This window comes from Pseudoliparis swirei, chromosome 2 (genome assembly GCF_029220125.1).
Source record: "Pseudoliparis swirei isolate HS2019 ecotype Mariana Trench chromosome 2, NWPU_hadal_v1, whole genome shotgun sequence".
NCBI classification, from domain to species: Eukaryota; Metazoa; Chordata; class Actinopteri; order Perciformes; family Liparidae; genus Pseudoliparis; species Pseudoliparis swirei.
The window spans coordinates 24,940,508-24,955,763 of record NC_079389.1 but is presented as its reverse complement, the minus strand read 5'-3'; the positions used below and the strand labels follow the sequence as shown (position 1 = coordinate 24,955,763).

The following is a 15,256-nucleotide window of genomic DNA, read 5'->3' as shown; positions in this document are numbered from 1 at the left end:
GTGCATTTCTAACTGTGACAGAGTAGACCCACTATATGTAAAGAAAAGTAGCTCCTCTCTTTAAAGTGGTCAAACTTCTCAATAACTCTGGTTAAAGTCATCATGTCTGTAACCAGCCTGTTTCATTATTCTGGAGGGAATGTGTCTGTTTTTCAGAACTTCTTCGTTGTGTTTTCGATGCCAGTTCGGTCTGCAAACAGGGTTAGCTTCATGCTGTTAGCGAGTTAGCTCCATGTTCTTAGCTAGATAACTTCGGCAAGATTCGTGCTTTACACTTGTCTGAAGCTCTGTAGATCCCTCACCCCGTTGTAGTCCAGAGAGTTTCCGTCCCAGGACTTTGGAAAACAGACAGGGAAACAAAAACTAATTACTCATGGAGCATTCAGCTAACCAGCTCCGGTTAGCATATTGGCTTGAGGAGCACCTCCGGTGTACGTCCTCCAGCGGTCAGCGCTTTGCTGCACAATTTTAAAATCCGGATGTTCGGGTCCCAACTCTTTCAGCCTCTTCTTGTCAATATCTGACCGTCGATTGAAAGGTGTTTGGTGTAGAGATACCAGAGTTTTCAGTCGCCGACGCCATACTAACATAAAGCTTCTGCTAGCTATGTTGCTCGCGTACCTCCGTGGAGCTCTGGGCAGCAGGGTTGCCAGGTCTGTGTGACACAACCAGCCCAAAACCAGCCCAATATCAGAACTCAAAATATGCCCGTGCCAAACCATATACACTGCTTTTAAAGTCCAACAGCATTGCTATCATTGCCAAATGTATTGTAATATCTACAAAGTAACAACATATGTTTAGTTTGCCAGCATTAAAAGCAGTTTTCCTCAAGTTATTTCACCTAGGTCCTAAAATGGCCTTGTGTAATTAGATACAGTATATTATCATAAATAAAATGTGTACGTGCTGATCTGGAGTCAGTTTGGTAGGATTTGGGTATGAATAAATTATTTCATTTAAAATATGGATTTTTATTTAAAGATATTCATGTAATTTGCATGCAAAATAGGTCTACCGAACCAAGGACAAAAATTCAACCCGCGAACACTTCAAAGTGGCCCGATTCCATAGGAAAACCGCGGACCTGGCAACACTGCTCTATGGGCTGAGGAACATACGGGTCTCTGATCTGACGAATAATCCAATCGGCGCACATTTGTGCGCCAAGATTCGGTTTCATCCGCCAATGTGAAGCCGGTCATTGCCAAAACGACTGAAATGTTGTATCGATGTACACACACGTTAGACCAGCGCCTCGGAAAAGGGAGGGCTTCTCTCCGTGATAATGGCGATATATAATATTTTTTCACATTAACTTAAGTGGTTGTTGACAGGGGCTTACGGTCTCCCACACACATTTAGCGCGTCAACACGGTATATTTACTATTTAAATGATTTGGCATATAATGTTTTTTGACAGAATTTTTTTTTTCTTCTTCTTTTTTTTCATCTCCAAATTTTAAGAGGGGCGGCGCCCTAGCGCCCCCTATGGACGAACCGCCACTGCTCCATAGGTGTATAGAGGCCCATTTCCAGCAACTATCACTCCAGTGTTCTAATGGTACATTGTGTTTGCTAATCGCCTTAGAAGACTAATGGATGATTAGAAAACCCTTGAAAACCCTTGTGCAATTATGTTAGCACAGCTGAAAACTGTTTTGCTGATGAGAGAAGCTATAAAACGCAAGTTACGTATGTAACTATGGTTCTATGAATCCTGGATGACCGCCAGAGGCGGTGCTTAGCACTGGATATCTTCCGTCTCGCGCATAGCAGGTCAAGTATTAATAACGACAGTCACCCGTGACCTCGGATGACCCGCCCACCGGGTATAAGTTCCGGTGTCATCCCGAGATCAGTTCTACGGAATCTTCTCGCGAACTCACGAGATTCCGAGTGACCAAGAACTCTGGCGGTCATCCAGGATTCATAGAACCATAGTTACATACGTAACTTGCGTTCTATTTCATCCTTCCTGACCGCCAGAGGCGGTGCTTAGCACTGGATGACTTGTATCAACAGAGTCACGAGGAATCCCAAGGAAACTACCTCATATGACTCAAGCAGAGGATCTGGACGGAGAACCACCTGCAATGCATGGAGGGTGTTCCCGTTCACTCTGTAGTCTCTGGTGAATGTGCGCAACGATGCCCCTGAGGCTGTTGCATACATATGCACCTATATTCCCTACGGGCATACCTCTCAGGGTCGCCCGTGATGTGGGAACGCTGTTGGTAGAACAACCCCCTGCTCTGGATGGCAGAGCACGGACGTTCACCACCTATGCACAGGCAATGACCTCCACTATCTAGTGGAACAGGCACTGTTTTGCAATGGCATAGCCCTTCTTAGATCCACCCTAACTGACTAGTTATGGTGGTCAAGCTGTGCAGGCTGGACAGGCTGGTTGAGACCCGAGCGTGCCAGCACCTTTGGGGGAAGCCACTGCTTTAGGCCGCAGTGTGACACCCGAGCCATCTGAGTTCCCCTCAGACAAGGCTCATTGGCCGACAGGGCGTGTAGCTTGCCTACTTGCTCTGCCGCAGTTATGGCAAGGATGAAAGGTCTTTGCCGACAGCAACCACAGCTCTGCCTCTGCCAAGGGTTCGAAGGGAGGCGAGCATAGGGTGTCCAGTACCACGGGCGAGTCCCCTGGAGGAGCCCTCGGGGGCTCAGGGGATAGTCACTGAGGCCCTCCTTATGAAGAGGGACACCAGCTTGTCGGCTTTAGCATGCTGCCATGAAATGGCAGCTATGTAGGCCCTCAGGATAGAGGCAGACATGCCCTTAACTAGAAGGGATGACGGAGGCGTGAGTACCGTAGGCACGAGGCACCGTACTGGGTCCCTCCGTCCGCCGGTCGGGAAGCGGCTTCGGTCTGCACATGTCTTGTAGACGGATGGCACTCTGGCGTTTAGAATAGTCCTTTGGACTGATTCTGTTCAGCTGCTTCTGCTCTCCTGCGGCCAAGCCCCTTGTTGGGCACGGCCGGGATTGGGATGGCAGGTCCCACCATCTAGCTGTGCTAGGGGTCCCGCATGTCAGCGAGGCGCCGTGGCGTCTCACAGCGAAGTCTGTGCAGCCAGGGGAACCAAGTCCTGGCTGGACGCAAGGGGGCCACCAGCAAAATTCGGTGGCCCTGTTGAAGACCCCGAGTAGTTGGCAAGATCAGCGGAAATGTGGGGAACGTCCTGGTTCCATTCTCCTGGTCGATACCTCGCCCGACAATTGGTCAGGTGAAGGGTTACCGGAGTAAGAAAAGTCAGAAGGGCACGGGAGCTCCGTAGCAGCTCTGCAGCCCTAGAGACCCCTGGAGGTTCAAGCCAACACGTGGTTGAGGCGATGTCTCGCCCAACAAGTACATATTCCCTCCCAAGTATGGCAGGAACTGTTTGAGCGCTAGGTGCATGGCCTGTGGCTCCAGACCCAAGTGTCGTGAATAGACTGTCCTCTGGAAGTCCTGTACCGCCAGACTGCACCCCACCTTGAGAGGCGGGAGTCTGCTGTGGCGACCTCCCGGTGGGGCGGACCCCTGCCCTGGGGATACCCTCTGACGGGTATGCTCTCACCCCACGGGATAGAGCCGAGGGCACCACTGTGACCCCCATCTTGTGCCTGTGGCCCCTGGCGAAGGCTGTTAGGCCCTCCATGCGAAGGGCGCAGCGACAGCAGCCCAAGCATTTGCCCGATAGGCAAGGAAAAAAGGATAAAAGACCACTGCCTGCCCCCTCATAGAGGGGAAGGCTGCGGAGGATGCCGTCCACCTGCTTGAGTGACGGGCAGGCCCGCTTACTGACTGCATCTAGAGCTACACCAATGAAGGTTATGCTCCGAGAATGGCTCAGAAAGCTCTTTATGTTCACGAAGGCCCAACCGGGCAGCGTGAGAAAAGAGTGTAAGACAGCTGATGCAGCTGCCAATTTACCCGATAGGCAAGAAGAGAGGATAAAAGACAGCCATCTGCCCCCTCAGAGAGGGGAAGGCTGCAGAGGATGCTGTCCACCTGTCTGAGTGACGGCCAGGCCCGCTTAATGGCTGCATCTAGAGCTACACCAATGAAGGTTATGCTCTGAGAATGGCTCAGACAGTTGTTTGTTCACGAAGGCCCAACCGGGCGGCGTGAGAGAGAGTGCAAGTAATGCACTGTGTGGCCTTAAATGGGTATGGCGCACATATCAGCCAGATCGTCTAGGATGGCAGTTTCCTCACGCCCTGGTGATTGCAGGGCGGCAGTAACGCCTTTTGTAAAAACTCCTGGGGAAGTCCATATGGAAGAAGCCTGGGAATAACGGCTTTGGAAAGCGAAACAGAGCAACCGTCTGTGAAGCATTCTAGGAACCTGACAAAAGGCCTCCCTTAAGTCGACAGACATGAGCCGATCTCCTCTGGAGACCACACGAAGGATGTCTGCTGTGCTCAGCACGAGAAAGTCAAGACGTGGCGCCCCCGAGTCTGCGGGGTGTGGACACGGTCCTGCGAAGACCAGATAACTGCTGCCTGGTCTAACCGGCTTGCACCGCGCGCTGCTGCGCCTGTAGAGCAGGTCCCCTGATTTCACTGGGACAGTAGGGAGGTTGTTCCTACATGCCTCCAACAAGGGTGCCTGCGCCGGCCAAACAGCTGGTCTGAACCCTGGAGAGCATTAGGCGCCCAGGTTCTCTTGACGTAAGTGCAAATGCCTGCAGTGAAGCATCACTGAGGCTGTAGTCAAGTATGACAGGAGGGGGAGTTGCCGTGTAGTAAGCACGGTAAAATGGTCACCTGAGAACCGACTGGGCCCGAGGGCACCGGTCATCCGGCCTCGGAGTCCCCTTGGGGAAAAAACCGATGGATGCGATAGTCAGCTCAATGGATGGCATGGGACGAAGGCCACATTTGACCATGTCCTGCATGGACGCCGGGGTTCGGTGATCTGTCGTAAGATGGTAACCTCTTAGTCTCTGGAGGGGAGACTGAAAAGGTGGCAGGGCCGGGAATGCCCCTGAAGAATGCACTAGCGTGCGTGGGGTTCCGGCTGCTGTATATCCAGCAGTTCCTGTGCCCTGCGAATGACGAACCCGATGGGGTCGTCGACTGCCCCCTACAAGGGGCTATGGCCTGAGGAATGGGAACCAGGCCCAGAAGCGTGGGTGGGCCGTCCCGTCCTCCAGTAAGGAGATTGGTGGACACTGCCACTGGGATGTCCTCCCTTGGGAATGGATCAGCCGTGGGTGGATCTGATGCTTCAGTCCTCCATGCACTAGGGTGGCGACTTATCTGAGCTAGTTCTGCGGTCAGCAGACCTACTCTATAAGCTAGCATGCCCGATTGAACTGCTAGGGGAGCCCCTGCGGCTCCTAGCCGGCGCTTGCAACTGGTCGGCTGGCCTGGAGCTGACCTGACCTGTCTGTTGGGGTCCTAGCAGTAGCCAGAGCGAGCGCACTCCGCTACTGCAGCGCAGGACCTGTAGAGCAGGACAGAGACAGCCCGTCTAGTGAGGGGAGAGCGCAACGCTGCCCTCACTCGTATGGTAGCTGTAGCAGCTAGGGTCGCAGCAGTAGCACTCCGCTACTGTGGCCCAGGTCCTGTAGGACAGGATGGGGACAGCCCGTCTAGCGAGGGTAGAGCGCGGACGCTGGCCTCGCTAGTACGGTAGCTGTAGCAGCTGGGGTCGCAGCAGTAGCACTCAGCTACTGTGGCCCAGGTCCTGTGGAGCAGGACGGAGACAGTCCGTCTAGTGAAGTGAGGGTGTCCCAAAAACACCACTGGCCTCACTAGTACGGTAGCTGTAGCAGCTAGGGTCGCAGCAGTAGCACTCCGCTACTGTGGCCCAGGTCCTGTCGAGCAGGACAGAGACAATCCGTCTAGAGCGAGGACACCTCTTCAATACAGTAGCTTCAATTACAAGGCCTCCCACTCACAAAGCCGGCAACCACCTTGACTACATTTTCACAAGAAACTGCTCTACCTCTAACCTCACTGTGACTCCTCTCCATGTCTCTGACCACTTCTTCATCTCTTACTCTCTCTCGCTCTCTGGTACTGACAACCCACCCATATCTACAGACTCTGCACCTGTACGCCGCAACATTCGCACCCTCTGCCCCTCCTCTCTGGCCTCCTCTGTCCTATCTGCTCTCCCCTCAACTGACTGCTTCTCACTCATGCATCCTAACTCTGCCGCAGACACTCTCCTCTCTTCCCTGTCTTCATCTCTTGATTCTCTTTGTCCTTTTAAGACACGACCGGTTCGGAAATCCTCTCCGGCTCCGTGGATGTCGGACTCGGTGTGTGCCGAGAGAGCCACCCTGCGAGCGACGGAAAGAAAATGGCGCAAATCGAATCAAGCGGAAGACTTGCTCTTCTATCAATCTCTCCTCTCCTCCTTCTCTTCCTCTATCTCTGCAGCCAAAAGCTCGTTCTACCTGACCAAAATTCAGTCTTCCTTCTCTAACCCCAAAAAACTCTTCTCTATCTTTTCCAACCTCCTTGATCCCCCTGTCCCCCTCCTCCTTCCACCCTTTTGCCGAGCCACTTTGTCGACTACTTTACAAACAAGATAGACGACATACGCTCCTCCTTTACAAATCCATCTTCTATCACCTCACCAACACTAACTTCTTCATCCCCCTCTCTTTCCTCTTTCACCCCCCTGTCTCCCAATCAAGTTCTCAGCTTGGTGACCTCCGCTGACCGACCACCTGCGCCCTTTGATCCGTCCCGTCTCCCATTCTCCAGGCTATTGCTCCTGACCTTCTGACCTTCCTCACCCATCTTATTAACAGCTCCCTCTCAACTGGCTGTTTCCCTAACTCTCTGAAGGAGGCGAGAGTCAACCCTCTCCTGAAGAAACCCACGCTCGACCCGTCTGAAGTCAGCAACTACAGACCGGTCTCTCTTCTACCTTTTCTCTCCAAAACTCTGGAGCGAGCTATCTTGAGCCAAGTGTCCTCCTATCTCCACAGTAACAACCTTCTTGACCCTCACCAGTCTGGATTCAAGGCCGGCCACTCGACAGAGACTGCCCTCCTGGCTGTCTCTGAGCAGCTTCACACTGCTAGAGCAGCCTCTCTCTCCTCTGTCCTTATCCTTCACTCTGCTAGAGCAGCCTCTCTCTCCTCTGTCCTTATCCTTCTCGACCTTTCTGCAGCATTTGACACCGTGAACCACCAGATCCTGATCTCTTCTCTTCAGGACCTGGGGATCTCAGGCACTGCACTCGCTCTTTTCTCTTCCTACCTTAAAGACCGCACCTACCGGGTAACTTGGAGAGGATCTGTGTCTGATCCTTGTCCTCTCACTACTGGGGTTCCTCAAGGCTCCGTCCTGGGTCCCCTCCTCTTCTCTCTGTACACAAATTCTCTCGGCTCTGTCATTCGTACGCATGGCTTCTCCTACCATAGCTATGCTGATGACACCCAACTGATCTTCTCGTTTCCACCGTCCGAAACACAGGTGGCGGCACGAATCTCTGCCTGTCTGACTGACATCTCTCAGTGGATGTCTGCTCACCACCTGAAGATCAACCCTGACAAGACTGAGCTACTATTCCTTCCAGGGAAAGGCTCCCCCACCCACGACCTGACTATCACCTTCAACAGCTCTGTGTTGGCCCCTACCCTGACTGCCAGGAACCTCGGGGTGACACTCGACAGTCAACTCTCCCTGACGGCCAACATCACTGTGACAACGCGTTCCTGTAGGTACATGCTGCACAACATCAGGAGAATACGGCCTCTTCTTACTCAGAAGGCGGCGCAGGTTCTGATCCAGGCTCTGGTCATTTCACGCCTTGACTACTGCAACTCCCTCCTGGCTGGTCTACCTGCTAAGGCCATCCGACCCCTGCAGCTCATCCAGAATGCAGCAGCTCGACTGGTCTTCAGCCTCCCGAAATTCCCCACACCACTCCGCTCCTCCGCCTTCCACTGGTTACCGGTGGCTGCTCGCATCCGCTTCAAAACACTGGTCCTGGCGTACCGTGCTCTAGACGGATCGGGCCCCGTCTACATCCGGGATATGGTCACACCGTACATCCCGACACGTTCGCTCCGCTCGGCAACAGACTTGTGACTCCTGCACCTCGAGCTAATCGCTCTACATCCAGACTGTTTGCTGTCCTGGCTCCTCAGTGGTGGAACGAGCTCCCCACTGACATCAGGACAGCAGAAAGTCTCTACATCTTCCGTCGGAGACTGAAAACACACCTTTTCCGACTATATCTGGATTAAAACACAGATTAGCACTTCAGTGGCACTTAGATAGCACTTACTTATGGTACTTTTGTAGTTCGACTATGTTGAGGAAATGTTACTTCCTGTATTCTTGTTGTTCTTAGTTTGTACTCTAGGTTGAAATGCACTTATTGTAAGTCGCTTTGGATAAAAGCGTCTGCTAAATGACATGTAATGTAATGTAATGTAACAAGCATCCCACGAGTAGCCTGGGTGAAAGCCTGTGCTACGGGGGAGCAGGTCCTGTGGAAACAGTCGTAGTGAGAGGGCAGGTCTCTTCGAGGACCCTCTCCACTAGTATGACAACTGTACTTACTGGTGTCCTCCCAGTAAGCCTGAGCGAGAGCTCTGCGCTACTGTAGACGCTGATCCCGTGAGCACGGGTCAGAACCCAGCATGTCTAGTGAGAGAGTGAGGACACACTTCACTCGTCTGGTAGCTGTCAGTATTAGCGTGGCATCAGTTAGCCTGAGTGGAGACGCTCTGCTAGCTGTAACAGCAGCGATGTCATGGAGGTACATGTGCAGTATGCATCAGTATCGACTTATAGCCTCCTTAGCGTCCCCCCGGTGAGCCTGAGCGGGACGCTCTGCTCACTGGAAGCCAGTAGCAGTGTAGCAGTGTGGCATCCAGCCGCAACGAGCGGACGCGCTCTCGTTAGCGCTGTAATCGCCCAACAGTAGCCTGAGCGAGAGCACTCCGCTACTTGGGCCGAGGTCCTGTGCAACAGGAAGTAGCTGTCGGATTTAGCGTAGGCTCCGTTAGCCTGAGTGGACACACTCTGCTAGCTATGCACGGCGGCAATGCTATCAAAGTCAACACACACGCTATCCCAATCGCTACAGAGAGCCGGTCGCGCCGGTGTAGCCGCCTGGCGACACCGAACGGACGCGCTCTCGTTAGCACACAGTTAGCAGGAACGAGAGCTCTGCTCCTGTGGGATATGCCGTCATAGACAACAATTGTATTCGATCTCACCCGATTGAAGCTTCGCGGTGAAGGTGCTCTGGTGAAGACCGAAAAAGACTCGTGCGTTCTCCGGTCCGCCTCGACGGACCGCCGTAGAGAGCGCTACGTCCTCCTCCGCAGAGGAGAGCTCGTCACGGCCACTGGAGGGCGACGGATCGCAACTCCGACCATTTGGTCACAAGGCTCCCCGCGACGAGCTTCAGTTAAACTTCAGCTTTAGCTGATGCTAACGTAGTAATTCCGTTAGCCTGCGTTTGCGAGAAGATGAAAAAGAACTGATCTCGGGATGACACCGGAACTTATACCCGGTGGGCGGGTCATCCGAGGTCACGGGTGACTTTGTCGTTATTAATACTCGACCTGCTATGCGCAAGACGGAAGATATCCAGTGCTAAGCACCGCCTCTGGCGGTCAGGAAGGATGAAATAGAACTGGCCTTCCTTTGAGCTAGTTGATTATCTGGAGCATCACATTTGTGGGTTCGATAAGACTCTCAAAATGGCCAGAAAAAAAGAAGTTTCATGTGAAACTCGCCAGTCTATTCTTGTTCTTAGAAATGAAGGCTATTCCATGCGAGAAATTGCAAAGAAACTGAAAATGTCCTCCAGCGGTGTGTACTACTCCCTTCAGAGAACAGCACCAACGGGCTCTAACCAGAGCAGAAAGAGAAGTGGGAGGCCCCGGTGCACAACTCAGCAAGAAGACAAGTACATTAGAGTCTCTAGTTTGAGAAATAGACGCCTCACAGGTCCTCAACTGGCAGCTTCTTTAAATGGTACCCGCAAAACGCCAGTGTCAACGTCGACAGTGAAGAGGCGACTCGGGATGCTGGCCTTCTAGGCAGAGTGGCAAAGAAAAGCCATATCTGAGACTGGCCAATAAAAGAAAAGATTGGTATGGGCAAAAGAACACAGGCATTGGACAGAGGAAGATTGGAAAAGGTGTTCTGGACAGATAAATCCAAGTTTGAGGTGTTTGGATCACACAGAAGAACATTTGTGAGACGAGAACAGGTGAAAAGATGCTGGAAGAGTGCCTGACACCATCTGTCAAGCATGGTGGAGGTCATGTGATGGTCTGGGGCTGCTTTGGTGCTGGTAAAGTGGGAGATTTGTACCAGGTCAAAGGGATTTTAAATAAGGAAGGCTATCACTCCATTTGGCAACGCCATGCCATACCCTGTGGGCAGCGCTTGATTGGAGCCAATGTCCTCCTCCAACAGGACAATGACCCAAAGCACACCTCCACATTGTGCCAGAACTCTTGAGGGAAGAAGCAGGCAGCTTGCTGTCTGTAATGGAGTGGCCAGTCACCAGATCTCAACCATTGAGCTGTTGTGGGAGCAGCTTGACCGTATGGTCCGCAAGAAGTGCCCATCAAGCCAATCCAACTGGTGGCAGGTGCTTCAGGAAGCGTGGGGTGACATTTCAACAGATTACCTCAACAAATTAACAGCTAGAATGCCAAAGGTCTGCAATGCTGGAATTACTGCAAAAGGAGCATTCTTATATATCTCTCTATATCTCTATCTATCTCTCTCTCTATATCTATATCTCTCTATATCTGTCTATATCTCTCTCTATATATCTATCTCTATCTCTCACTATATATTTCTCTATATCTCTATATATATTTCTCTATATCTCAATATTTCTATATCTCTATATATATATCTCTATATTTCTATATCTATATATATCTATAACTATATATATTTCTCTATATCTCTATATTTCTATATCTATATATATATCTCTAAAACTCTATATATATTTCTCTATATCTCTATTTCTAAATATATCTCCATATTTCTATCTCTATATTTCTATATCTCTATATATATCTCTATAACTCTATATATATTTCTCTATATCTCTATCTCTATATTTCTATATATATCTCTATAACTCTTTATCTCTATATGTCTATCTCTCTATATTTCTATATTTCTATCTGTGTCTCTGCGTCCTCAGCCCCGTCCCAGGTGCTGTCCCCCGTGTCTCTCTCCGGCGTCGTGTCCTGTGTGCTCAGTCTTCTGTGTGGAGGCCTCAACCTGCTGAGAGGAGTCCACGCCATCGAGAGCATCCTGCAGGTGAGGGGGACACGAGACACGAGACACGGGAGACACACGGGACACGAGACACGGGAGACACACGAGACACGGGAGACACACGGGACACGAGACACGGGAGACACGGGAGGGACACGAGACACGGGAGACACACGGGACACGAGACACGGGAGACACACGAGACACGGGAGACACGAGACACGGGAGACACGAGACACGGGAGACACACGGGACATGAGACACACGGGACACGGGACACGAGACACGGGAGACACGAGACACGAGACACACACGGGACATGAGACACGGGAGACACAGGACAGAGACACGGGAGACACACGAGACAGAGACACGGGAGACACACGAGACACGGGAGACACACGAGACACGGGACACGAGACACGAGACACAGGACACGAGACACGGGAGACACACGGGACATGAGACACGGGACACGAGACACGGGAGACACGAGACACGAGACACGGGAGACACACGGGACACGGGACACGAGACACGGGAGACACGGGACACGAGACACGGGACATGAGACACGGGACACGAGACACGGGAGACACACGGGACACGAGACACGGGAGACACACGAGACACGGGAGACACACGGGACACGGGAGACACACGGGACACGAGACACGGGAGACACACGGGACACGAGACACACGGGACACGAGACACGGGACACGGGACACGAGACACGGGAGACACGAAACACGGGACACACGAGACACACGAGAGACACGGATCGCGGGAGACACCACAGGACAGACACAGGACACGGGAGACACACGGGACACGGGAGACACACGGGACACGGGAGACACACGAGACACACGGGAGACATGAGACACACGGGAGACACACGGGACGGGAGACACACGGGACACGGGAGACATGAGACACGGGAGACACGGGAGACACGGGACACGGGAGACACACGGGACAAGAGACACGGGAGACATGAGACACGGGACACACGGGACACAAGACACGGAACGGGAGACACGAGACACAGGACGGGAGACACGGGACACCAGACACGAGACACGGGGGACACCGGACACGGGACGGGAGACACGGGACATGAGACACGGGACGGGGGACACGGGACACCAGACACGGAACGGGAGACACAAGACACGGGACACGAGACACGGGAGACACGGGACGGGGGACACAAGACACGGGACACGGGAGATGAGACACGGGACACACAGGACGGGAGACACGGGACGGGAGACACTAGACACAAGACACGGGACGGGAGACACGGGACACGGGAGACACCAGACACAAGACACGGGAGACGCACGGGACACGAGACACGGGAGACACACGAGATACGGGACACGAAACACAGGACACGGGAGACACACGGGACACGGGAGACACACGGGACACGGGAGACACACGAGACACGGGAGACACATGGGACACGGGAGACACACGGGACACGGGAGACACGGGACGGAGACACACGGGACGGGAGACACGGGAGACACACTGGACACGGAGACACGGGACACGGACACGGACGACAGGACACACTGGACAGAGACACAGGGACACGGGAGACACACAGGACACGGAGACACACGGGACACGGAGACACGGGAGACACGGGACACACGGGACGGGAGACACACGGGACACGAGACACGGGAGACACGGGACACACGGGACACAAGACACCAGACACGGGACGGGAGACACGGGACACGGGACACCAGACACGGGACACGAGACACAAGACACAGGACACGGGACGGGAGACACGGGAGACACGGGACACGGGAGATGAGACACAGGACACACGGGACGGGAGACACCAGACACAAGACACGGGACGGGAGACACGGGACGGGGGACACGAGACACGGAACACGGGAGACACGGGAGACGAAACACGGGAGACACACGGGACACAAGACACGGGACACGAGACACGGGACAGGTCAGCTGATGGTTCATCACCAGAACCAATGGTCTCTAGCCTGACGGTGCTACGTCGTGCTGCGTCCTGCTGCGTCGTGCTACATCGTGATGCGCCGTGCTACGTCGTGCTGCGTCGTGCTACGTCGTGCTACATCGTGCTACGTCGTGCTGCGTCGTGCTACATCGTGATGCGTCGTAAGGCGCCGATGTGCCGCGCCGTGCTACGTGATGTCGTGCCGCGCCGCGATGCGTCGCGCCGTATGCGCGTGCGTGATGTGTCGCTACATCGCGTTATGTTCGCATACGCCGTGCTGCCGTGCTACGCCGTGCCGTGCTGTCGCAAGCACATCGTGCTGTGTCGTGCTCAGGTGCTGCATCGCATGTTGCGTGCTACGTCGTGCTGCATCGTGCTACGTCGTGATGCGTCGTGCTACGTCGTGCTGCGTCGTGATACGTCGTGCTACGTCGCGCCGCGCCGTACGCCGCGGCGCGCCGTACACGCCGCCGTGATGCGTGCTGCATCGTGATGCGTCGTGCTACGTCGTGATGCGTCGTGCTACGTCGTGATGCATCGTGATGCGTCGTGCTGTGTCGTGATGTCGTGCTACGTCGTGATGTGTCGTGCTACGTCGTGCTACGTCGTGCTGCGTCGTGATGTCGTGCTACGTCGTGATGTGTCGTGCTACATCGCGGTGCATGCGCCGTAAGGCGTGCTGCATCGTGCTACGCCGTGATGCGTCGTGCTACATCGCATACGCCGCGCGCGCCGTGATGTCGCGTTACGCCGTGATGTGTCGCTACGCCGCGGCGCGCCGTAAGGCGTCGTGCTACATCGCTGTGTTGTGGTCACACGCATACGCCGTGCTGCATCGTAAGTACGCCGTGATGCGCCGTGTTATCATGCTACGTCGTGTGCTGCATCGTGATGCGTCGTGCTACATCATGCTACGTCGTGCTGCATCGTGATGCGTCGTGCTACATCATGCTGCATCGTGCTACGTCGTGCTACGTCGTGATGCGTCGTGCTACGTCGTGCTACGTCATGCTGCATCGTATTGCTGCCGTGATGCGTCAGCGCATCATGCTACGCCGTATACCGGCTGCACGTGATGCGCCGTGGCTACATCATACGCCGTAAGGTATCGCAATACGCCGTGATGCGCTTGCCGCCGTACATCATGCTACGTCGTGCTGCGCCATACGCCGTATGCGCTGCATACGCCGCCCAGGTTGTCCAGCCTTCATGAACTTCTTTCTGTCTGCAGAACGACGATGAAGACTTTAATTACGTCATCGCCTTCTTCCTCGGCACGGCGGCCTGCCTGTACCAGGTGAGATGGCCACTTCCTGTTCTCATTGTAGGACTCTAGCACCGTGTCGTTCCTCCTCCTGACCCCCAGGGGTTGTGGCAGAAGCCTTCACTCTCTGTCCGCAGTGCCCTGCCTCTCCTGCCCTCCCGGAGGGAGCCAAGTCCTCCTCTCCTTCTCCTCACCATCAACGCCATTCCTACGGTGAGGAACGTTTGGCAGATCTTGTTCCACGTGGCCGTCGCCGCCTTCATGACGCTGCAGATCAGACTGAGGCAGCCGTTGGGCAAGGCACCGGACTACAACGTCTGACCCGCCGCCGCCTCTTCAAGCAGGCCCGCCCTGCAGCACATGTTGTTGTTGTTGTTGTTGTCTGGAGGACAAAAGGAAACAATCCAAACCAGAGAGCAGCTGCCTCCAGAGACCCCCCCCCATCGAAGATGTCATGATGTCATGATGATGCGTCAGCGATGATGTCAGCGAGTCCGCAGCTGCACGTCACATCGCGATTGTACCTAACATCTTATTCTGAGCTCCATATTCACCAGGCTACGTTGCTTACGCTTAAGGTTAAACGTACTGTCATGCTCGAGGACCAATCACACGACGAGGTCCCTTCAGGACCAAAAGATAGACCTTGTTATCATAGACCTTGTTATCATAGACCTTGTTATCATAAACCTTGTTATCATAGACCTTGTTATCATAGACCTTGTTATCATACACCTTGTTATCATAAA

The 15,256-nt window shown here is 53.7% G+C and overlaps 1 protein-coding gene across 2 annotated transcripts in view; it reads left to right on the top strand.

The window, feature by feature from the left end:
• sec22a (SEC22 homolog A, vesicle trafficking protein) overlaps positions 1-14,597 on the top strand; it is a 30,895-nt gene extending 16,298 nt beyond the window's left edge. For both annotated transcript variants that reach the window (XM_056435774.1, XM_056435782.1), the window contains exons 5-6: positions 11,159-11,277; positions 14,475-14,597. In XM_056435774.1, coding sequence (XP_056291749.1) covers positions 11,159-11,277; positions 14,475-14,579 — 224 coding nt within the window. In that variant the 3' untranslated portion in view covers positions 14,580-14,597. The remainder of the gene's footprint in view (positions 1-11,158; positions 11,278-14,474) is intronic.
• Positions 14,598-15,256: the final 659 nt, after the last annotated feature.